At 35.5% G+C, this 26,276-nt stretch overlaps 2 protein-coding genes across 2 annotated transcripts; one reads left to right on the top strand and one right to left on the bottom strand.

Annotated features, from left to right (window-relative positions):
* Window positions 1–17,371: 17,371 nt before the first annotated feature.
* Window positions 17,372–19,233, top strand: LOC107003504 (flavonoid 3'-monooxygenase-like). Its single transcript, XM_015201847.2, has 2 exons — window positions 17,372–18,423; window positions 18,486–19,233. Exons 1-2 carry the CDS (start codon window positions 17,551–17,553, stop codon window positions 19,116–19,118), a joined length of 1,506 nt encoding a protein of 501 aa, XP_015057333.1. The 5' UTR covers window positions 17,372–17,550; the 3' UTR covers window positions 19,119–19,233.
* Window positions 19,234–19,386: 153 nt separating this feature from the next.
* LOC107005150 (2-alkenal reductase (NADP(+)-dependent)-like) lies at window positions 19,387–25,379 on the bottom strand. The gene is made up of 5 exons (XM_015203657.2): window positions 25,005–25,379; window positions 24,760–24,937; window positions 24,512–24,678; window positions 24,370–24,452; window positions 19,387–20,132 (listed from the first exon to the last, which is right to left on the bottom strand). The coding sequence occupies exons 1-5, from the start codon at window positions 25,230–25,232 to the stop codon at window positions 19,754–19,756; spliced, it is 1,035 nt and encodes a 344-aa protein (XP_015059143.1). The 5' UTR covers window positions 25,233–25,379; the 3' UTR covers window positions 19,387–19,753.
* Between the last annotated feature and the right edge of the window lie 897 nt (window positions 25,380–26,276).

Here is a 26,276-nt window from a genome sequence, read left to right as displayed (position 1 = left end):
CCTACAAACTTCATGAAACTTAACACCCTGCCTATAAAAATCATTAATACTCTTATAAGGACTTCCTAAGCCCATGACACACACATAATTACATAAAATCACTTAAGGCTCCCTTGGTGTCGAACGTCTCGGTCGCCCCTTGGCGTTTGACTTCAAAATGACTTCAAATCAATCACCCATAACTTAAAACACTTGATTAACATATTACAATCTTATAATCACATGTGAGTCTCTATAAACCCTAACTCATTTTGGGGTTCATACAATATCCCCCACTTGAGAACATTCATCCTCGAATGACACTTAGAACACTATAATCACAACAACGACTTCAATGAATCATAGAACAACTCGCAATATTCATAACTTCGTCACATAGAAGTCAATGCACCAAACATTCAAGGAACAAAAACTTCAAATCATTTAGCACTCAATGAAACACAAGCAAGCTACACTTTCACTCACTCATGCTTAATGCATCAAACACTTCGGTACTTCTCATATTCATAGGAGGAACATCCTTCTCCTAATTAGGAACTCATACTTCAATAAACTTAGACTTAATTCAAGTAAATCCACAAGGATTTTGATTAATTAGACCTAGTGTCATGAAGTTCATACTCAACCATACCATGCTTAGTTGTGTCCATGGAGGAATGTCCTTCTCCTCAACACACTTACATGCCTCATGAGTTCATTACCAAACAAGGCACAAAGGTCTATTCATTTTAAATTAGAATTTCTCAACTTTTAAACCAAAGCATGCTCATACTTTCTTCCTAATGAAGTCAAAATGGTAATTCAAACCAAGCACATCACAACAATAGTAAGTCATTTCACAACGTTTAAATTTCTAGCATATCACTAGCCTTCATAAGCAAGTATCAATTAGGGAAAATAACATAATTTATAGGCACACCCAAGGACATTAGAAAAACATGCCTTCATTTTTCAAGAGTGAGACAATCATGCTTTCCAAACCATAAAAGTCACATAATTTTCAAGAGACTCAACATTTTTCATATTAAAATGTCTCCATTTCTCATAATAAGGCTAAACCTTACACATCAAAAGAGACTACAACCATGTTTCTTACCTTCTATTATGAAGTTAAATCCACAACTAGTATATTAAGATGCAAAATACACATGAGAAAATATGTATTTGGTCAAAATTTGTTTTCATGCACTTTTAGAATCTTAAAAATATCCTTAGGATAGTGTCAATCAAGACATACCTAACATATGGAGGTCATGCAATTCATACTTCATACAAGACTACTATCATGAACAAGCTTACTAAGAATTCTTTAGTTTCAAGTTCAAGTAAGAATAGAAGGAAAAGATAGACAAAATATACAACCTTACAACTCACATCACCATCCCCCACTTATGGTATGCCTATTAACCTCCTCCCTTTACACACCAAGGTCAAGGCAAGTCAAAACCAACCTTTCATACTCTTCACTCAAGAAGACTAAACATAATTGATGGCTTTCACTCCTAATCTCACATCAAGGAGTCTACTAACTCAAGCTTAACCATCCCTCTAGGCATAAAATCCAAAGGAAATCCATAACACAATTTAGTCCATACTACGCAACCATATAAGGTCTCAATAATACCATAGACACCAAGGGTCATTGTAACTCCCTGTATCTATAATAGACCAAAAATCAGCCTTTCAGAAATCTACAAGTGCAATTGATGAATCCTGACCTACAGCTCGTACTGGACATCCGTCGTTTATGATGAAACTCACCCATGCCGCAGTCAAGAAAAATTGACTAAGAGTCGATCCATGGACAGATCTACAATCCGTAAGTCAGACTACGCTCCGTAGTCTGTGTTCGTCTATCAACACCCCATTTAACCACCTCTGACATGAACCATGATTGACCAGTACGGTCCATAGATGGACCTACGTACCGTAGGTATGATTGTAGGTGGAAATTAGCAGACAGATAGGGGGAAAATACTATTGGGTCAACTTCAAATGATTATAACTCTTAGAACAAAATTAATTAGGTATCACATGACCTCTAAAATGGTAGATAATTGAATTAAATTTCCAAGCCACCGGGTTTGCTAAAATCAGACCTTCGAGTAAAAAGTTATGTCCATTTTAGAAAAAGTCTGTCAAACAGACCCAAACAACGGACCGTCAATTGAACGATGGCCCGTCAGTCCAGGTCGTTGTTTGGTCTGATAGCAATTAACTTAGGGGTCTTTTGGTCTTTTCTACTTCGTTTAACCCCTTAGATACGTTGCTTTGACCCTAAATCATCAAATTTTAGTCAGTTTAATCCTAGAAACATAACAAGAGCTTACCTAACTCAAAATAATAAATAAAAACTTAGAAAATTAAAAGTTAAAGGATAAAAAGGTCAAGAATCCTAGTTCAAGAACACAACAAGGTTCCAGCAGTTCCAGCCCTGAAAATATTTCTCCGTGGATTTCACCACTAGGTATCTCAGATTTCACTAGTGATTTCCTTTCACCCATTAGATCCCTAGTTTTCAGTCAGTTCTTGATTCTCTTATCATAATTAACCTAGGGTTTCTAGAATTACAGTAGATCATCATAAAATAGTTAACTATATGTTCCAAATCACACTGTTAAGTTATTGTTCAATTTATCGCATAAATTTTAGAACCCTAGCTATGTATTTCTTTAGTTCTTGAATTACACATGCTAGGTCAGATATTTCAGTTACTTCAGATATACATGCCCTAGTTATTAATGCATCATTATCATATTAATTGTTGTATTCTCAATTTGCTTGTTCAGTTTTAAGCTATCCAGTATTTACAAAAATTCAGTCATAATGTTGTAATCACTTTATTCATTGGGAGTAGAATAATACCGAGTTGGCCTAGGGTTCAGCGTACCCAAGTTGTCCCAGAACTACTAGCCAAGTAGGTTGTAAGTTCCCTCTATGGGCATCAGTTTAGTGATCACGCCAGCATGCCTTGATACCTCTAGCAGGGTATATTGGGTCCTCTCGATGGGCCGTATACATAGGACTCCATATTTAGCTCATATGGTCTTATTATATGATATTAGTAGCTCCCACACTTCAGTCAAACTCTCTCGCATTGACCATATTTATAGTTCAGTTAGTATTCAGTCTCAGCTTGTTATAAATTTGGTCATTGAATCTAGTTAACTCAGAATTTAGTTTATATCATGTTCGGATTATTATACTTTCTTTTGTGCTTGTTCAGTTATGTTTTATTTCAACTTTACTCTATCCTACATGATCATTACCTTCAAACTGACGCATATGTGCGGTACATCTTCTCGTTAAGGTTCAGGTTCTCAGCATCCAGATCACTCTTAGATCGGTTTCTGATCTCCAGTTCCGCAGATTCAGTGGTGAGTCCTCATTCTCCGGGACAATACTCATGAGTTTCTTTTCAGTATTTAGTCCTTTAGTTTCAGTTTTTGCTAGACTTAGCTGGGGCCTATCCCAAAATTTCCAGTCAGCTTAGAGGCTATTTTATACATAGTTAGTTTCATCTTTGTATTAAGTTAATAATTTCCTTGTATTAAACTCGTTAGTATTTCAAATATCTCAGTTATAGAATATGGGTATTTCCCATCTTTTCATTTTAAAATATGATTTAGCTTCCACATTAGTTATTTTCTTTAGTATGTTCATTATCATGCCAGCAGGTTTAGCTTAAGATTACTTGTGGTCCTAGGTCCCGTGTCCGCGTCTTGGGGGTAGCTCGGAGCATGACATTCATGAAACCCTTAGGGGAAACAATATAAGAGACTTATCCATAAGGACTCTTTCTTTTCTTTCAATATTACATTAGGGTAACTTCTAGGTCAATCCAACCCACATCATCAACCTACAAAGATAGGCATACTACCTTTCACTTTTATGATTAAGCCTACAGAAAAGACTTCAATCCAAATAAGGCAACTATGAAAAACCACACATATACACGGGCAACATTGAACTATTAACATACATATATAGGAAACATACATTTTTGGCCATTTACCACACTTCCTAAAGCATTTCAAGTCTTAACCCATATCATAGAACTATCATCATACAAAACATATAACAACACACTATTCAAAAAAAAGAGACTCATTTTAACCATAACACTTCTAACATGCTTTACCAATATCATGACATACATTTCTCAACATAACATGCCATTTCACATAGATCTCATATATAGCCACAAAGGGCATCATATCAACACAAACATGCTAAATTCAACTTGACACATACTCATCAAACCATAAACCAAGATAAGAATCAAAAATCGCCTTTTCTCCCTCAGGAATAAAGTACCATCTCATCAAACAAATCACATCTAAAAGACTACGGGACAAGAAAACATAAGAGAAAGAGAGATCTTATAGAGTTAAGTTCTATGAAACGACATGAGAATGATTAAGAAGGGAAACTCTATCTCCTATAGTCTCCCGCATCATGGACGTGTCGCGACTCACCACCTATGAAATGAGACTCTACTATACGTGGCAATATAAGACTTCTTGGAACCTAATATCACTTTTATAACCTCATGCTCTGATACCACATTTGTCAACACCGGGGAGCACCCCCTAGAAGTAACATGGCGTACTTGACATCTCGGAGGTCTTATACAAGACCATCACATTATCATAGGAAAATTTATTGGAAAATTTAAATCAATTCATAACATCAATTTCGAGATTGGATGAAACTCACTTGAAAACTCAAATTTTAGAAATTAATTTGATGTAACCCTTTGAGGAAGGAGGCCTCAAAGGTGAATTAGATCTCATGCATTATTGTTTTATGAATATTGATGGATAAACCTTGGTAATTGAAGCCCTAGAACCCGCACTTAGCTTGGTCTTCAATGGAGTCTTCTCTAGAGAGAGAAAGAAGAGAAAACAAAGAGAGTTTGGGTTTGGGAATTATGAGCTTAGGTCTAGTTTAATTAGGTTAAGTCTTTATACAGAGGTCCTTAATTAACTTAATTGAATCCACCTTAACCCTTAATTAACTAACTAATAATTAAATGAATCACTTAAAACAACACAGCCAAACGCAGAACTGACCTACGATACCCCGACTGACGGGCCACAGGTCAGTCGACGTGCAGTGTGGCCTCCGTGATGCACGTTCGTGGTTTTGGTCAGAGAGTTTCCAAAATGACTGCCCATAAAATTTGGATAAGTCTTCATTGACGGAGGCATCAACGCGCTGTCTATTCACCAACGGATCGTCGCCTACAATCCGTTGATTGACTCTGGCTCTTGACATCTTTTTGTCAATTTGCAAGGGTCCTCCTCAAGGGCCCTTGGTTGGTCCTTGGGGAGTCGTACCTGGACGTTTCAACTATGAATCAACTCTAATATGTGTTAGACACCCTTCAACCTAGTTACGTGAATTTTTGACTCCTAAAAGCTAGTCAAATAGGCTAAGGCACGCTAGTACCTCTTTGAACTAATTTCTAGACGTTCTTAGACGTTTTGGTTTCTAGACTTCCTAAATGACTTATATTTATTAAAATTCACCTTAAAACAGTGTATGGACCTTATGAAACTTATGTTAGGCTCTAGAACACATCTTGAATTTTCAAAGTGTTACATTTAGGACTTCTATGAACTTGTTGGCTCAAGTCTTGACGGCCCAAGACAATAAGGAGGTTCTGCCATACCCTAGGGGGAATGAATTCCTATAAGATTAGGGATTTCTTGAGAATGAAGCCTACGGAATTTAGTGGCTCCAAGGTGGAGGAGGATCCCAATGGGTTCATAGATGAGGTTTATAAGACTCTTGCTACTATGGGATTGACTTCTAGTGAGAAAGCGGAGCTAGCCGCTTACCAATTGAAATATGTGGCACAAGTATGGTATGAACAATGGAAGGATTCTAGGCCGGTAGAGGCGGGTCCCATAGAGTTGAAGACTTTTATGTCAGCTTTCCTTGATAGGTTCTATTCTAGGGAATTGAGGGAGGCTAAGTTGGAAGAATCAATAAGCCTTAAGAAAGGTGATTTTAGTGTTAAGGAGTATTCCTTGAAGTTCACTTTTTTGTCTAAGTTTGCTCCAAGATTTGTATCAAACCCTAGAGACTTGATGAATAGGTTCATGAGGGAGGACCAAACTAGTAGAAGAAGAATTTCGTACGGTAATGCATGTTGATAATATGGATATATCCCGACTCATGGTGTTTTCTCAACAAATAGAAGAGTCCAAGCTTAAGAAGGAGAAAAAGAGAATTAAGATGGACAAGGATTGACCCATGGACATGGTCGTTCTAAGAATCGAAAAAAGTATTGCGAACAAGGTTATTCTGATATTTCTAGGTATGAGGATGAAAAGGTGTCTAACCCTAGATCTTAAAGGAAGAACAATGAGTATTCCAAACTTGCTTGCCTTAGGTGTGGTAATAAACATGAGGGTACGTGTTTGGCCGGTAGGGATGGTTGTTTGGGTATGGTGAGAGTGGCCACATTATGAAGGATTGTCCTATGGCAAAATTTAATATGATAGAAGGCAAGAAAGTTACTCCTAATAATGTGGAAGTTGTTTCTAAAGTGAAGAATAGGTTCTATGCTCTCCGATCCAAGGGTGATCAAGAATGATCTTCTTATGACCCTTTCCGGTATGTGTCACTTCAAATGATTTATGAAAAGTTACATAATTTCTTATGATTATGATTTGACTTACTTATTTTGATGTTTCCTTATGATGAGGGATTGATTTTAGAAAGACATGTGTGGCTTGTTCCCAAGTGGGGGATAAGAAGCCATTTTTATAAGTCTTTATATGATTATGTGTAGTTATGATTTGCTTGGAATTGAATTGTTTCCCTGATTTGGTTATGTGCATTTAGGTATAATGCATGTATGATGGGCTTCTAGTCTAGAGTTGGTCCTGTAAAGAAGTGTTTGGTAAGGTGTCATTCGAGGACGAATGTTTCCCAAGTTGGGGTTATTCTAACACCCCAAAATGAAATTAGAGCAAGATAGATCCTAACATGTGTGTGACATGATCTTATAAGGTCTTAAAATGACTAATTATAGTGTTAAGAGTCATTATGTTAAATTTGGATGATTTTGGAGGTTAAACATCCAAGAACGTCTGATGACATTTGAAAGTTAGCCTTAAGATGTGTTAGTGTGCCTTAGTATCTTTCATGAGTTATTATGTAGTGTTTGGCGCTAAAAATGATAGGGAATGTTCCTAACATATAGACGGACGTATTTAGGATGGAAACGTCCAGGCACGATACCCAAGGATCACACAAAGGGTCCTTGAGGAGGACCCACAGGATGGAAAAACACTATCTTGGCAGTGTCAATTGACGACTGCCATCGACGCTCTGTCACTCAAGCAACGCCCCGTCGAATGGGGGCGTCACTCCACACGTAGACGTGGTATTTAATCCCCTAAAATGTCAATATCTAACACAAACGACGGACCTGCAGGATGGTGTCATCATTCCATCGACGGTCCGTCACTAAAAGGGTCGTTTAGGGCCTGCAGTTCTGCAGAATCTTGTTCAAGGATGGGACATTATCGTTAATTCCTCCAACGTCCAAATAAATGAATGGGTGTTTATTTTAGGTGGTTTTAGGTATTTTAGGAGGATTTAAACAATAAAAGAGTCATTTAGACCCTAGACTCCAAACCAAAATCTCTCTCTCACCAAAATTCTCTCAAGAACATCATAAAAGAAGAAGAGAAATAAGAGGCAGCTCTTAGGACGAATTCACCAAGGAATCAAGATGGGTTTGAGGCTCTAATATAATGTATGTGAACCTTTTTCATTAATGGATTCTTCCATCCATTAAGTCCCCCTAATTTCCCTTCAATTGGGAATCCAAAGAACCCCAATCTGGGAAGGGTTGTGATTGCATTGTGGGTAAGGTTTGATTGTGATCCCAATCTAGTGGGTAGAATTCAATGATGTTCATATGATAATTATATGATGTTTTCATGAGGGTTTCATGGTGAATTGTATTATTTGATGTTGAAGGTGATCATGGTGATTTTAGGCCATTAGAGGCTAGATAAAGGTTCTAAGTTAATCTTTTTAATTCAATTGTATTCTATACTATTTGATCATGATGGAATCACCTATAAATGAATTTAACTAAGTATAATTGATTAAGGATGATCTTGACCTATGAAGTTGCAATTGGACCTATGTGATCATGCATGACAAGAGTTACCTTCTAATGATCTAATTGAATGAGTTAGCATGGAGCATGATAGACTTAATGTGATAATTGATTATAGGTCTTGTATGCAATTTTTGCTAGGGATTTGGGGTGAAGTCATTATGAGGAGATTGTAGTTGATGTTTTCTTTTACACTTAGACATGAATAAGTTAGGGGAAGCAAGTTATCTCACATATACGGATTCTAGGTTGACCTAAGAACCTAAAATGAATCAAGACATGAAAAGACTAAGACTAGCTTGAAGATGTATTGTATAATCACTTCTTGTGTAAATGACTTGGTAATACAATGCCAAGGTTTAATATCTTGAAGTTGATCATGACTCATTCATAGTAGCTTGAGATGTTGAATCTCATGATAGCTTGAGATGATGAATCTCATGATATCTTGAGATGATGAATCTCATGATTCATTGGGATAGATGAAGTAAGCTCTCTCATGTATAGTTTGGTCATGTGTTATAGGGATTTTTTATTATGTTAGCTTGGGTATGGCGGTTCTCATGATAGCTTGGGATTGAGTGATGTATCTCTCCTAAGAATAGCTTGAAGTAGCCTGACTAGAGTGCCTTCATGATAGCTTGACTTGGTTAGGCCAAGACCAAGTCATGATAGATTTAGGGGAAAGGCCTATACTCTCCTAATGATTAGATTGACTTGCATGCAAGGTGCATTTAAGGATTAGCTTTGACTTGCATGGAAGGTGCATTTCATGATTGCTTGATTTGCATGTAGGTGAATTTCATGAAATAGCTTGAAATTGGTTTCTCATGATAGCTTAGGATTGAGGATTCATGATACCCTATGATTATCTTGTATCTACATGATTGGTTACATGGTGGTTAGGTTGGTACTTGTGTATTCTTCCTTGTTAGCTTGGTTGGTACGTTGAGATGCTTTCCATGATATTAGGTCTATTATGTTAGTATGATTTAGATTAATAGACAAGAACAAAATATAAGTTATATTGTATTAGGTTGGTCTAGAGAAATACTTAGTGTGGATGGTAGTATGGGCTGCCATTCATACATGGAACAATATGACTTGAAGCTACCTATGCATGACCCTCACATGATGTATGCTTAGCTTTGATAGTGACTATAGTTACATTTCATGACATGTTTGACTTAAGATGATAGTTCCTTTTTAATATGAAATAGGTCTACTAGAGACTCCTAAAATGAAAAGAGAATAGCGTGACTTCAAGATATGCTTAGTGTGTAAGGTAGAATGGGATGCCTCACATGCATTGCACAAGTGTGCTTTGATGTGGCCTAGGGTCATAGTGCTCATATGTTATGATAAACCTAAGTATTAATTATGAAAGTTTATTATGATCAAGAATGACCAAAGAGAGGCACTTAGCTTTGGTAGTAGTATGGGATGCTACCTTAGCCTTGCACAAGTATACTTGGAGGTGGCTTGTGATGTAGTTAATTTGAGTAAGAAGTACAATGACTTAAGTATGAACTCTTATATTCTATATGATGCCTTATTATGCTTATGATATTGATGTTATCCTTATGTCTTTATCTCTTATGATTATGTCTATTGTTGACTAACCCCTTGAGATATTTTATGTTTGGTATGGTAGTTTCCATACTTAGTACATTTCGTACTAATGCATATTTGCCTACATCCTAATCCAAGGTAGGGTCTTGAAGAGATTGAGTTGCTTGAAGCGTAAAGTTTCTAAGGCTTGTCAAGAAGTGAAGATTGGTGAGTCCTCATAGCATCCGAGGAAACCACCACTATGTTGTCTTTTATGTTCTTTTCTATGTTAGACTTTTATGGGCTGTGATCCAACACATTTATAATCATGTTGTCATATATGGTTGTTGAGACATATGTTTAGAAGTTTTATGAAATGATTCCGCATTATGTTTTTGAAGAAAAAGTTTTAATTCCGCGCTACTTTTTGTACATATATGCAATGAATGATGTCTAAGGGCTTGTACAAGACCCCCCGAGAGGTCAAGTACGTTGTGTGGTAACTCAAGAGTACCCTAACTTCTAGGGTGTACTTGCGGGTCATCAGAGTCATTACCTTAGGTAGTTCATATATAGCCTTTAGGAAATCTCCCTTCAACTTAGGACTATAAAAAATCCCGAATTCTAATCATAAAACACATGTTGGTACCCAAGTTCCTCTACAACATTTCTAGAGACTTAGGATTAACCATCCTTTCTAAATAAGGTCTTAGGGGAAACGTAGAAGATACTTGGTCATAAAGGCCTCTTTCTTTTCTTTCAACACTAGGGCAAGGTAACTTCTATGTCATTTCAACCCATATCATCACCTTTGGTGGAACCTTCCAACCAACCATGCCTAGGTATCATCTAAGCACTTTTTTCAAATGACCATAATTAAGATCAAACTTAAAAGGCAACTAACCCCTTTAGAGTAGGTCAACATACATTCTCTTATTCTCCCTATGAGTTAACGGGTACATACATCCCTCTAAGTCAACCTTAGGGCAAAGAATAATCCGCACTCCTAGGATAGGTTCATATAGGAACTAATCAACTAGTCATACGGGTTCTCCCATTAACTAGAATACTTCACAATTACCTTACAAGGTAAGCACACTACCTTCCCTTCTTATGAGCAAGCCTATACAAAAGACCCTAATCCACACAAGTACAACTATGAAGCATGTCACGTATAGAAGGGAAACATTCAACTCTCACTATTTACTACATTTCTTCAAAACCTTTCAAACCTATACATAACATTACACCATTTTTGCACATAATTATAAGGCAACTCATTATCTCAAAAAGGACTTCATTCCCCTTAGCAACTATTATAAGACTAGAACCATATCATAACATAACTTCTCAACATAACATCTTATTTCCCATAGATCACCGATAGCCATAAATGGCATCACATCAAAATATTCCAAATTCACGTTCACATTTACTTATCTAGTCACAATAACCATAGTAAGAATCAAAACTCATCTTTCCTCCCTCAAGCCTTATCATCCCTTCCAAGCAATCACATCTAAAAGACCACCAGACAAAGGAAACATAGGGGATAGATCATATAGAGTTAAGATCTACGGCACGACACAAGAGCAGTGAAGAAGTGGAACTCTATCGTCCTATAGTAACTCGCTCATAGATGTGTCACAACTCACATCGATGGACAAGACTCTACTAGACGTGGAAATATGAGACTTTGAATCCTAAACACAAATCCCAAAACCTTATACTCTAATACAAAGTTTGTAACAACCCGAGGGTGTATCCTAGAAGTTATGACATCCTCAAGTCGCTACACGTCGTCGTCGACCTCTTGGAGGTCTAAGACAAGCCCTTTGGCATTCATTCATAGCATAGACATAAAAATAGTGGAAAATTTAAAAATTTTCATAGAATAATACTTCATTTTATAAAATCATAAGTACATAGTTTAGACGCTAAGTCTTTTTTTTTCATCTTAGACTCAAGATCAATAGAATAAAATAGGGACATGACCCTTGACAACATAAATGAATAATCTAAACTGTTACATGAACTTGAATAACAGCTTGACATAAAGGTCCTTGAATTATAAGGACACTTGAACTTGGGAAATATCTATACATGATATCCACTTAAGAAAGATCCTCTAGCCATAACCACCTACACTTTGTGTTAAAAGATGAAGAAGAATGGTATTAGTACAAGAATGCACTAAGTATGATAACCATGAAAAAACATGAGTTAAAGAGGACATTTATTTAGAAATCATGCATCAAGTCTTTATAGTAAAACTTCATGAACATTGATACAATAAGCAAAATATAGTTTGCATACATCATATTGATATGGATGTCACTCATAAAAATACTTGAAGCCATTTTATCACATTTAAGGCACATTCATTTAAGGCACAATCTACACATAAGAACCATCACCTGAGACAACCTTCAAATCTCACTAGTGCAATGTACAAGTAGCATCCCATAATACTACTCACATCAAGTGTTCCTAAGAAGCCAACCTAGACTAGGTACACCATATTCATCAATTCATAACATCTTTATTTAACATAAGACATAAGACCAACATACTTCATAACATCATATAAGAACTCATTCATTTACTACATCTTTAGTCATAACTCATTTAGTTCACATCATAAGTAAACCATCCTCACAACCCCTTAATAAGCTTACTTTACAACGTACATATGGAGTCCCATACCCCCACATCTACCAAGTAAACCCATTTAGAAGCCATAATATAATTCACATGCATAATCATAGTTTATATCTTGACATAAGCAAAGTCAACCTTAACATATGAATCACACATAAACATAAGTCTTCACTTCATAAGAGGCTCCAATCTTATCCTTTCTTGAAGTACACTAGTACAATGCATGGGTAGGGTCCATAGTCCCACCTATACTAAGTACACTTCTCAAGGAGTTATGATTAGAGTTCATATTCTTATCTTAGTTCATTTCTTAACTTTCGCGAGACATAGCCATAACCGACATAGTCCATCTGAACTACATGAAATCCGATGTCAAATAACCCCACACCGAAAGAAGGCGTTCTACTTGCCAAGGTAGAACCTACATAATAGTTATTCTAGTGGATCCACTAAGCTAAGATCCACGGGGCCACATAGTTATGGAACAAGGAGAATGCTACTAGAAACCTTGACTTGCTAACGTGGAGGCTTCCATCTCATAAAACAACATCTATGTTAGGAACCCAAACTTAGTAACGTGAAGGTTCTCTTGTGGAAATCCATACTTTCTAGACGTGAAGACCCCACTATCATTTTTCATGTTCACTTGGTGCTAATCTCAAACTCCCTTTTTAAATGTCTTTAAGCCTTTAATTAACATTAGTTCATAAAGTAGGTTGTAGGGACTTGCTCCCTCATACATCATATAGCTCAAAGGTTTCTAATGATGAGAATGAACTTTCATCATAGAACCTACATTATTTGAGAATGTCCTTTCACATAATCATAATATATTCATAATAGAGTCTAGTTTAGAGTACAATTGAGTAACCTTTCAAGAGCCTCGCTTTCACTAGATTATCATAAACCTTATTCATTCATATATTCGTGTGTGTGTGTATACATATGTGAGAAATCCTTCACATAAGCACCTTTGTTCAACATGTGTTCATACTTCACTAATCATATACTTTTCATGCATAAGAAGACATAAAGGTGCATATGAGAACTATCCTTTCAATTAACACCATAAACATATCATACTAATAGTTATGCATGGATTGTGTATGTGTTCATATTGGTCATCATGATCACATAAGATCAACAACTTAGTTACTTAAGAACCACCCTTAAAGGATCACAACACATGTACAATGAATCCCTCAAGTCATGAACAACTCACATATAGAACATTTAGGGAATGTAGATCACACACCCACATTATATCATAAGAGACAAGATCATATCCAACATTAGAATACAAGACTCCTAATAAGATCACATATTCATATAGGGTATAGGTAGGGGTCATTCTACGAGAATATTCATCACACTTAATCATGTAGACCATACCTAAGCCTAACATGATTATTAACATATACAAACATCATCAATACACCAATAGCATGATATTAGAATGGAAGACTACACAAGACCTTCATACTTGTGATCATCATAACCACAATTCATATTACATCTATTGCCTTCAAGTCCATGATCATAACATATAGGAGAGAGATGGGAATGTAAACACCGCCACCATAAGAGGATCATACCACACAGTGTCAACTCCAATACTATAATTAGGAATTTAAGTCAACTTACCATTTCTCCAAGCTATGATCACCATTGATGAATTCTCAACAATTCATAATCAATTGACATCGATAAAACAAGGATTAAACAATACACTATATTCTAATCACAATTGAATCATCATCTAATCAAGATCACAAGACCCACATTATAGGCTAAATTGAGAGATTAAGGGGATCATGGGTTCTTCATGGAATTGAATTGAAAATCATCATAAAACAGTAGTGAAACATTTATTCATCATTAGAATGACTTAGAAAATCGTTTGACAATGAACCCATCGCTAGATTGAAGATAGCAATTTTGACCTTAGAATCACATTGGAAAACCTTTAAAAGAACTCCTTAGATGAAAGGTTAACTAAGGATCAAGGATTATCATACCTTAATAGAAGAAAAGCCCACACATTTGGAGAATAAAGCACCTCAAGATTCATTTTCTAGTTTGAGCTTGAAGATTTGAGAGAATTTTGGAAGAGAAAAATTGGGTATTGGGGTTTGACTTGGGAAAAGGGTTAAATATGACATAAAATAGTTTATAAGCGACTCCCAAAGTTACCAAAACACCCCATACTTATTTGGACTTTCAGACATGTCAATCATGACTATAAAACGACGCAACCGAATCTAGAAAGTGGTTGCGCGTCGCGGAGGTAGCTCCCAATTTTGCCTCACAAAATTCTTGAGGCAGTGAGCCTTGTGTCAGGCGCGCGACACGGGGGAAGACTGAGTTCCATGCGCGCGACGTGTGAGGGGCTCCCTTTGGCAGCTTCTTTTTTCAACATTCAGGTCCTCCTCGGGGGCCCTTTGGGTGGTCCTCGGGGAGTCATACCTGAACGTTTTGACCCTAGACATGTTTGTTAAGTCACTAGGGTCACCTACACTATTTTTACACTCCAAAACACACATAAAAACAAGGCAAACATACAAGGACATACTAACACGTAAAAGACTAGTTTCTGGACGTCTTGGTCGTCCTTTGATTTCACTTCTGAACTCTTTAAAATGACTATTACAAGTTATTGCTACACACTTTATTTACATGTTAATAACCTTTAAAACTCATGCGAGGCTCTAGATAAACCTATTTCATTTTGAGCGTCATTACACAAACATATATCACACAACATGATATCACAACTATAACATACCCCTAGTTCACCGTATGTGGCTTCTTCCTATAATTTAATCATCCTTTATTTGGTGCGCGAAGGCCTATGCATAAATCCTACTATTGATTACCATTATACTATGCAGTGAGCACAAATTTATAACTACTCAATTAATAAACCTTGCAGCTGCATAGAATTATGGCTTCGATTTTGTTTCTGAACTTTGTGACGGTAAATTTGACCAAAAGTTCACAAGATATCAACCTTCTTATGCTAGAAATCTCCTTATCCTTTTTCCCTAAACTCAGAGCATCTTTTTGAGTATTTCTACGGTGACTTGTCTAAATTTGGTGTTTTGGGAAGAATGAGAAAATAAAGTTTCACGTTATTCACATTCTTCCTCACCTATCCCGCTCTGGCAACTACTTACTGATGTGGAGCTGCAGCTCTATTGACATCTGGTCCGCCCTGGCGGGACAGTGGTCTTACCGTTTTCTCAAAGTTTTGTTTTTCCTAAATAACGACGGTTTGGATCGTTACAGTTAGGGAGTTCATGTTTTGATAGATGAATGAACGGATGGATGATGATTAAAAAAAATTAAGAAATATTGTATTTCTTCTTCTCTATTTATTTTTTGTATTTTCCTCTATTGTAATTATTTAATTTTCTGTAAATTTCTGACTGTAGTAAGTTTTTTTATGTGGGCTCAACTTAGTCATTTGTGATTTCATTAGAAGTATGTTAATTACTAACCAAAGTTCAAACCATTTCGTAGAAAATTAATTATTCTAATATATCTATAAGAATTTACACAGGGGAAAACTAGCCTTAAAAACTAGTCTTGTAAATAAAAAGGAGTAGATTCTTATTTTGTAATTTAAAGTCTTAAACACAATATTCTAGTAACTTTCCTATTTATTATTATTTTGCAACCTAATCTTCTTAGTGCGTTGTAATATCATTAAAAAAATCCTTTTACAGTTTTTACAAAGATTATAGAAAAATTAGCATATATTTTTAGGATTTAAAAATATAATAATAATATAATTACATTACATTACTTTCTACCAACAATAGAAAAGATGTTCTGGACTTCCTTTCTTAATACACGTATAAAGTCAGTAAAATAAAGACAGAAAGAAACATTTTTATTGACTTCCAAATAAAAAGTTACACTTAAACAAAAAAGAAAAAAAAAAGAAGAGGAACCACAAATTTTGGACTTGCTTGGCATAACTTATAAAAATTAGAAGAAGAAAAGATGTAATAAATTGATGGAGTAGCATCTATCCCAGCACCACTAGTTAAACACCACAAATACCAATTGTTTGGAAGCAACAATGTTTGGCCAAAATGGAAGAGACTTATCTTAATCTCGTTAGTCCAAGGAATAATAATGCTAGAGACAAAAACATGAAATAAAATAAAAGTACTAGCAACAAATAATTATTCTTTATTTTCATGGGGGAAAAAGCAACAAATAACTTGTATTTAATATTGCTTTTATTTTTAATTTAAATCACTTTATGTTTTGTTAATCTGTAATTTCCTATTTATGCTGATTTCAATTTAAAAAAATGAGACTTTTTATAGCTTCGCAAAAATCTAAGTAGATATATAGGGTGCAAAGTGCAAACCATTAAAAATGATAGCCTGAAGTGTAAATCAGAAAAGGTGTTTATATTAGGATACAAATCACAAACTACTCTAAAAAATCTATATATATTTAGGGTTTGTTTGGTACGAAGGAATATATTTTCCAATTTTCTCATGTTTGGTTGGGTAAATATTTTGGAAAATGTTTTTCAAATCAACTTATTTTTCTCAAGTTAAAGAAAATTATTTCCCTTAAAAAATTAAGCAACACATTTTTCAAAACATTACCAATTTTAAATTACAATTTTTTTAAAAAAAAATAAATTTAAAGCTTGTTTTTTAAAAAATATTTCTAAATTTAATTTTTGTATTTTTTTTTTACCCCGCACTAACCCCTAACTCCCCTCCCTCGCCAATCCATTCCCTTGCCACCCCCCACCCCTACCCTCGCCTCCAAAAAAAATAAATTAAAAGTTTATTTTTAAAAGTATTTTTAATCAAATTTTGTTTTTCATCCCACAACCCCACCCATACCCTCGACCCCCACCCCTTAATTCCTTGCAATAATATTCAACGGTCACTAATTTCCGTTGCTGTAGAGTTTCGAGGAAACTACAAACTAATTATAATACAAAATGTTCAAATCTTAGTGCTACATAGTTGTATGATTTAACATAAGTTTATTACAAGCGAGGGTTATTTTCAGTCCGTAGAAATTGGCTACACATAGTCAAAAGTCTCAATTTCTGTGCAACTCCAAATCCCACCTACTGTTCTATAAATATATTTGCCATACTTCACAAACAAAATAAATAAACTTGTCATCATCCATCACAAAAATTAAACATGGAGGTTTTTGTAGCCTTGGCAGGAGTAGTTGTATTAGCTTTTCTCTGTAAAGTTAGCACTTGTCGACGCCCAGTTAACAGGAAGCTACCACCGGGTCCAAAACCATGGCCCATCATTGGCAATTTGAACCTACTTGGTCCTATCCCGCATCAATCTTTTGACTTGCTTTCCAAAAAATATGGAGAGCTGATGCTGCTAAAATTTGGGTCCAGGCCAGTTCTTGTGGCATCATCTGCTGAAATGGCAAAACAGTTTCTTAAAATACATGATGCAAATTTCGCCTCCCGTCCTCTGTTAGCTGGTGGAAAGTATACAAGCTATAACTATTGTGACATGACATGGGCACTGTATGGTCCCTATTGGCGCCAAGCACGACGAATTTACCTGAACGAGATATTTACACCAAAAAGGCTAGACTCGTTTGAGTACATTCGTGTTGAAGAAAGGCAGACCTTTATTTCCCAGCTAAATTCTCTTGCTGGAAAGACATTTTTTCTGAAAGACCATTTGTCACGATTTAGCCTATGCAGCATGACAAGGATGGTTTTGAGCAACAAGTACTTTGGGGAATCAACAGTTAGGGTGGAAGATTTGCAGCACCTAGTAGACCAATGGTTTTTACTTAATGGTGCTTTTAACATTGGAGACTGGATTCCATGGCTCAGTTTCTTGGACCTGCAGGGGTATGTGAAACAAATGAAAGCTTTGAAAAGAACTTTCGATAAGTTCCACAACATTGTACTAGATGACCACAGGGCTAAGAAGAATGCATTTGTCCCAAAGGACATGGTGGATGTCTTGTTGCAGATGGCTCAAGACCCTACTTTGGAAGTCAAACTCACAGATGATTGTGTCAAAGGATTAATGCAGGTTAATTAATTTATTTTCTTCTCAAGTTTGTCTTAATTCTAACCTTACTTTTACTATGGTAGGATCTACTAACTGGAGGAACAGATAGCTTGACAGCAGCACTGCAATGGGCTTTTCAAGAACTTCTTAGACAGCCAAGGGTTATTGACAAGGCAATCCAAGAGCTTGACCAGGTTGTTGGGAAGGAGAGATGGGTAGAAGAGAGAGATTGTTCACAGCTATCGTACATTGAAGCAATTCTCAAGGAAACACTAAGGTTACATCCTCTTGGAACTATGCTAGCACCACATTGTGCTATTGAAGATTGTAAAGTGGCTGGTTATGACATAGAGAAAGGAACCACTGTTCTGGTGAATGTTTGGACCATTGGAAGGGACCCCAAGTACTGGGATAGAGCACAAGAGTTTCTCCCAGAGAGGTTCCTAGAAAAGGACATTGACATGGATGGACATAACTTTTCCTTCTTGCCATTTGGCTCAGGGAGGAGGAGGTGCCCTGGCTATAGTCTAGGACTTAAGGTTATCCGAGCAACTTTAGCCAACATGTTACATGGATTCAACTGGAAATTACCTCAAGGTGTGAATACAGAAAGCGTAAGTGTGGAAGAACAATATGGGCTCACAACACATCCAAAGTTTCCTGTTCCTGTCATCTTGGAACCTAGACTCTCTTCACATCTCTATTCCCCTAAGTGAAGCAACTTTTGGATTACTATTAAAGTACTATTAGGTTTTTGTCTATTCTGTTTTTGGACAAGTTTATACAAGAACAAAACAAGACATATATGAATAAAAATAGTTGTTATATCGATTATGCTTTAATATTTCTATTTGATAATCCACAGCCACACACGACTGCACTTTCTCACCGTAAAGACAAACAAAAATACACTACTTTTCAACAAAGGTGGACTGTCAACTGTGCAAATACATCTGGAGTAATACTCTTATATTAGAAAAGTCATTTCAGTTTCAAAATTGTCACTTTAACCAAACTGAGTTATCTAATATTTTATAAGCACACAGCATACAATTTGAGACCAAGACTGTCTACTGTCATATGATCTTTCAATCAATTATTACATGGGAGACAAATGCCAATCTTAGCCTTTAAGCACTTACTTCCGTAGTTAAATAAATTATCATTTTTGTGCTTCTAAAATGAAAAAAATACACTCTGCAACGTTTTCACCACAAAAAATAAATAATACAACAGTTTACTCAAGGAGGACTAAATCAATATCCTCAGCATATTGCTTTGACAATGTCTGATAGCAAGGATAAATGAAACACGGTATTTTTTTTGTTTTTCACCCAAATTCTTCAAGTTCTCAGTCAGTTGAAACTTGAATAATCTGCTTTCCAACATTTCGCCCATGATAAATACCAACGAAAGCTGATGCAGCATTTTCTAAACCCTCAGCAATGTCTTCTACAAAAAGCAGTTTTTTCTCTCTTATAAGCTGAATAGCAAACTCGAGGTACTCTGGAACCTTGTGCCGGAAGTCAAACTCAGAAAAACCTTCCATTCGTAATCTCTTTGAGATAAGACAAAACAAATTGTGGATACCATCTGGTTTCTTTAAATTGTACTGAGAGATCATCCCAGAAACTGCAATCCTACCACGGAGGTTCATGTGCAAAAGCACTTCATCCAGCATATTTCCTCCAACGTTCTCAAAGTAAATGTCAATACCATTGGGGAAATGCCTTCATGTTGTAAAGACACAGTTAGAGAAGCACATCATTTCAAAGACAGACTAAATTACATGTTTCAGACTCATAAAATGTGATAATTAATTAAACATTTATCAATGCGCTCTGAAGACTGGAAAGCCCTTCATTTTGCAGTGAGAGATAGATGAAGAAATATGTCCCTCCACAGAAAAATAATTTTATTCTTAACCTAACCAAATTTAAGAGTTAATATCTCAAATAGTCATTGAACTTTGAGAATTTATCTAAAAAAGTCATTAAACTTTATTTTGTACCAATAAAATCACTCAACTTAGACTTTTGTATCAAAAAAATCACTCAACTTAAGTCTTTATGTCAATAAAATCATTCAACTAAATTTCTCAATAACTAAAATTTACCATGACAAAATAATTACTATTTATTCCTAAAATTGAATGATATTAACTCCTAAAATAAATAAATAAAATAAAATCTATGTTGTTGATTAAGTTAAAAATTCATATATGAAATTAATTCTCATTTTCCATTGTGTCCGATATTTCAAAATCAAGAACTCGTATCTTTTGAATATTTGTATAGCGATAAGATTCACAGCAATCCACTGCTACCACTAGGCGATATTAGTTCTGTTAAAAAATGGGGAATAACATAGCTTGAGATTTTCAGACTTGCCAACTCAGACTTGCCAACTCAGCCAAATTGATAAAATGATAAATGTAACAAACTAAAAGACTAGAGAGGGCATGAATTTGCACGGTATCTTCTTCTCCAAAATCTCTTCCCTTCTATCCAATTTCTTCATCCTCAATCTCTTCTAAATCTCTTCTATCTCTTTTCTATTTCTACGGATCTATCGAGCTATGGAGCTACTATTCGACTTTTCCATTTTCTGTTATTTCCGTAATTAGCTTAGTTTGTAGTTCAATTCAGTTAACAATATAATCGAAAACCGTTTCAAAAAGTACTTTGTTGTTTCAAATTTGTTTGGGATCATTAAACGTTAGTGGCGTATTTCTCGAAGTAGGATGATTTAGATTTCAACTCTCTATATGAATATTCCACGACTTTTGTGCAATATTTCGAGAACTTGATCTCTTTATGAAATTTTTGAGATATCTTATATGAGAATTTAGTACTTTTTATATTAGCATAGGTATAAATTAGGGTTTAGGGTTGAGTAGCCTCCAAAATCCTAATTTGAGTTGAACACAATTAGTAGAGTCTCAACTCGAATTGAACACATCTTCTAGAGTCCCACAAAATTTTATATCTACAAATGTCCCTTGACCCTGCTTCAAGGTAGTCGAGTGTAGACTTGATGAAACTCAAAGACGAGGCTTGAAGTACTCATTCTTCCACCTTTGCAACTTCAGATTTTCAGATTTAATTTAAGAGAGAAGTGACGAAGGCACATGGTCCCACTGGGGCTACCAATTTGTTTTGCAACAAATTTTAAACATATGAAAAATAAATAAACCACACAAATAAAATTTGAAGAAACATAACTTTATTTATCAAGAGTGTGAGTACAAGTCTGTTGATCCCTTGATTCCCCCCTCCTAAGATTTATCCATGATTCGAGGGCCGTTAGTGGCGTATTTCTCGAAGTAGGATGATTTAGATTTGACCTCTCCATATGAATATTCCATGACTTTTGTGGAATATTTCGAGATCTTGATCTCTTTATGGAATTTTTGAGATGTCTTTTAAGAGAATTTAGTATCCTTTATATAGGCATAAACTAGGGTTTAGGGTTGAGTAGCCTCCAAGAATCATAATTTGAGTTGAACACAATTTGTAGAGTCTCAACTCGAATTAAACGCATCTTGTAGAGTCCCACAAAATTTTAATGTCTACAATATATTCAAGGGAAAAATTCAATGCATCATTAACAAATCTTTCCCTTGGCTTGAATTCTCTTTATCAACAGGAACACCATCTCTCTATCATGCCCTTATCCCTCGAAAGGGCTCTACTAAATACTGCACACACCAATCAAGTAGGCAATGCCTAAACTTGTTAGTGGTGACTACTTTGGTCATCATATTAGTCGGATTATCATGTGTACACACTTTCTTCGCATTACAAACCCCTTAGCAATCTACTTACTTTGTCCCTTAAGCAATGAATCAAACTTCCATGTTTGATTCTTGTGAAGAGACTCAGTCTCTTCGCCCATAGCACCAACCAACTACCCACTTATCTTATTCTGAATTAGAAATAGGCAAATAGCCTATTTATAACTTGTCTTTGGTCTTGTTATTTGCCTTCTCGTTGAACTTCACCCTTTTTTGCTTACAAACATACAATACTCAGAAAAATTCGAAGCTTGATTTTTGTAGCTACCCAACAATGTTCGCTTGCTCAACAAAGAAAATTGCTTGTCACTCGTACGACCATGTCCAATTGGCACAACTATGACTAATTCAGATCACTCTTTCGAGAAGCTAAATTTGCTTCCCCCAACTAATTCAGATCACTCCTTTGAGAAGCTACATTTGATTCCCCTTCAAGTACACTGGCTTGAAGATAATACTATCTAGAATGTAGCTTACTCTTAATGAGTGCCATGGACCTTTTACACACTCTCAGTGTTCCATTATCTCAATGAAAGTTATATCTCTAATCATCCAAAGTTGAGAGAGAATTGAATTATTCTTCATTCGAGGAACATATCAACACTCAATGTTTCTGATAATATCATCAAACATTCTCAATTACCTATCTCCTCTACTACTAACGGAGTATCATCGCAAAAGTAGACAATCTCAATCGTTTGCTTGTATGTTGCAAACCAATTCTTGTATGAACCCATATAATAAGTTGCACCAGAATCAAGAACCAAGAAATTATGTCTGTGACTAAAACTCACAATTGTAAACTTCCCTTTTATGGTCATTGTCTGAATTGGTTCTAGTGTCTAAGTAAGTGTCAACAATATTTGCAGAGTGATCAACTTTCTACTTCCCTATTTTATCCTTAAGCTTAGGAAAATCTCTTCTATAGTGAGTCTGCTCGGCGCACTCATACCACTTCTGCTTCCTTGCTCTAAACTTAAATATGGTGTTATTCTACTAAGTTCTTCCCCTACTCATAATACCCTCACCATCAAACCTGTTATCCTGAAAGCTCTTCATAAAACTCTTTAGATTTTAGTGCATTACTAACTTCATCTAGTGAAATACTGCCTTTCTTGTATAGCAACGTATCAACAAATGTATCATAAAATGATGGTAAGAAACATAACATTATCAAGGCCTGATCCTCACTCTCTATTTTGATCTATGTTCTTAAGGTCCACTCTGATTAGATTAAACTCACCAAGGTGGTTTTTAACCAATCTGCATTTTTTCACATGGAGATTGTACAACCTCCTTGTCAGATAGAGACCATTTATCAGCAATTTCTTAGAATATATATTTTCCTACTTCTTCCATGTCACTGTGGTAAATTTTTCTTCAACAACTTCCCAAAAGAAGGCCATTTATAATGCTCAAGAAGATCGCACTCAAAGTCCTCTTTTTAAAGTCTGTCTTCTCTGGCTCTTTCGTCTCTTCAGAAAAACCTCTTTAATTGTCTTTCATAACCCTTGACAGTGACAGTCTCATTCTAATCTTCCATTGATTGAAACTAGATCCACCATTGAATTTCTCTACTTCATACTTTGTTGAAAATGATGAAGTCATCTTAACCCTTGCTATTGTTACAGAAATATCATGGGTTAACTAGCGCACAAACACACACACAACAAATAAAAAAGAAAAAATAACACAAAAATATAATGAGGTTTCGCTAAGCCTAACTCCCCGAGGAAGAAGTAGAGAGTTTTTAATTATGAAAAGTAGAAGGGTACAATCATATGAATCGGCAACTACAACCCTTTTATATAGGCAGAGTAGATTTAGTTTTATTTGGTGCACACCTAAACTTTATGTTGGTGTAGTTAGCCCCTTGAACTTGATAATTTTACAGTCATGACCTTCCTAGATGTTGATGTGGCAAAGAGTGTGAAGCCACTCTCTTTAAGGCGCATGAAAGGGGAAGAATCAGCTTCCAAGAGGGTATTTTCAACTATTTATTGCCACAGTCAATATAATGATTTGCTTTTTAAAATTGTATTTCTCTATATATTATTCTTAATACACAATGCAATATTTGTTTATAAATAAGATCTAATCTAAGCTTATTGTCAAAAGAACAAATAATGCAGATATTCTTGGGCCATAAAAGAAATCACAGCAGTATGAACCTTTTCAAGGCTCCGGCAAGATCATTTCCTTGTTTGTAGTTAAAAGCATCATCGAAGCCAAGTTGTGATTTTAAAAGATGTACCTGCAAAATACATGATTTATAATGGGCACTTGCATATAAAAGCAAAAGTGAAATATTACCTTTTCATCAGTACTAGCGCTGCCAACGACATAGCAACCTTTCATTTTCGCAAATTGTCCAACAAGCTGACCAACTCCTCCTGCTGCAGACGAGACATAAACTACATCCCCTTCCTTAGCGGAGCATAGATTATTAAAACCAATATAGGCTGCAAGTCCTGGCATACCTGTAATAATTTAACTTTAAAATTAGTCGACACAAATATGTATGACTCATTTTAGACGAAAAGTAAATAGGAAATTGATACCTAAAATTCCAGCATAGTATGAGAGAGGCACATCGGTGTATTTGATGTTGAAAAGTCCATTAGTATTAAGAATCAAAGTATAGTCTTCCCAAGCAGTCATTCCCCAGATATAATCCCCCTCCTCAAAATCTGCATCTGCTGATTTAATAACTTTTGCCACACCAAGTCCAATAATGACCTAAAATTGAAATGCGATGATAAATTGTGACAAGTAATTAAGATGAGGAATCAAAAAAGGGACTTACAGAACCAGGATTGAATGAGGCAAGTAAAGGAACATCCTCGGATATATGATGAGACATCCTGTGGCGCATATAAGGGTCACAACCCAAGTAAAGATTCTTCACAAACAAACCCTTTGATCCTTGTGGAATATCGCTACTTATCATTGACTTTCGTAACTCAAAATCACTCTCTTTTGGATACCCTTCAACATAATTCTTCAACACAACTTGTTTGTTTCCTAACATCATGCTTGACTCTCTCCTTTCTTCTCTTCTCTCTTTTGCCAACTCAAATCTACAGTCAAAACCACAACTACCGCCTGCAAATTTCTTTAATTATATCTTCTTACTCCATTTAATTCCTAATAAAATTTCTAAATCTCAACGATATGTATTTAATAGTGTCATCACATTTTTCTCTATTTTTTTTTTTTTGTCCTTTTCAATGCCACACTCTAGGAATATTTATTACACTTCAAAATAGGGTAATGCTAAAAATTTTAGAAGACTATAATATCTTATTTCTTTTTAAACAAATTGAATCGTTAAGTAGTATACATTACATATCATATATGATAAACTAATCTGATGTACATTATACATGATACACTAATCTAATATGTAAGATACATTAATCTAATGCGCGAGATACATCAATCTGATATGTGAGATACATTAATTTGATGCGCTGATATATCAATTTGATGCGTAAAATGAGGAATTTTGGTGGTTTGTAAAACGAATGGGGGATAATGGTAATAAGAGAACTTAAAGGTGAGATTTCTATCATTTTTCCCAGCAGACAACTCCCACCTCCACGTAGATCAATAAATTCCCTAATTACTAATTCCCCCCTCATTTCTCTTAACATACAATTCACCCATCTCACAAATAGTTCCCCCTCATTTCTGTAATACGAGTTCCCTCTTTCTCTCATACGATTTCCCCTTAAAGTATTAGGTCATACGTTGTTAGTTCTTTATTATAGCATTTTCAATGTTTAGTAGTTCCTGAAAGATGACTGGTCAAAGCATGAACTTCTTTCCCTCTTAAGTGAAACTTAATCACATTGAAACAAAATTATTACCATCCATAACTGAAAAACCATGACTAACAAAATAGGAAAACATGTTTTTAACCATGTTTAGAGGTTATAGATGTGAAAAATCATACTGGGGATTTATGTTGGAGAGTTTCAAGACTCTAAATTACTGGGGAAAATAACTCAATAGATTACATTACGACGCCTAGCCAGTCCTACATAGCTCCTTGACAGTGAAACAAACTAAAAGG

Source organism: Solanum pennellii, chromosome 11 (assembly GCF_001406875.1).
Source record: "Solanum pennellii chromosome 11, SPENNV200".
NCBI lineage: Eukaryota > Viridiplantae > Streptophyta > Magnoliopsida > Solanales > Solanaceae > Solanum > Solanum pennellii.
Note: the sequence above shows the minus strand (reverse complement) of the source record. Positions and strands in the feature narration are given on the sequence as shown.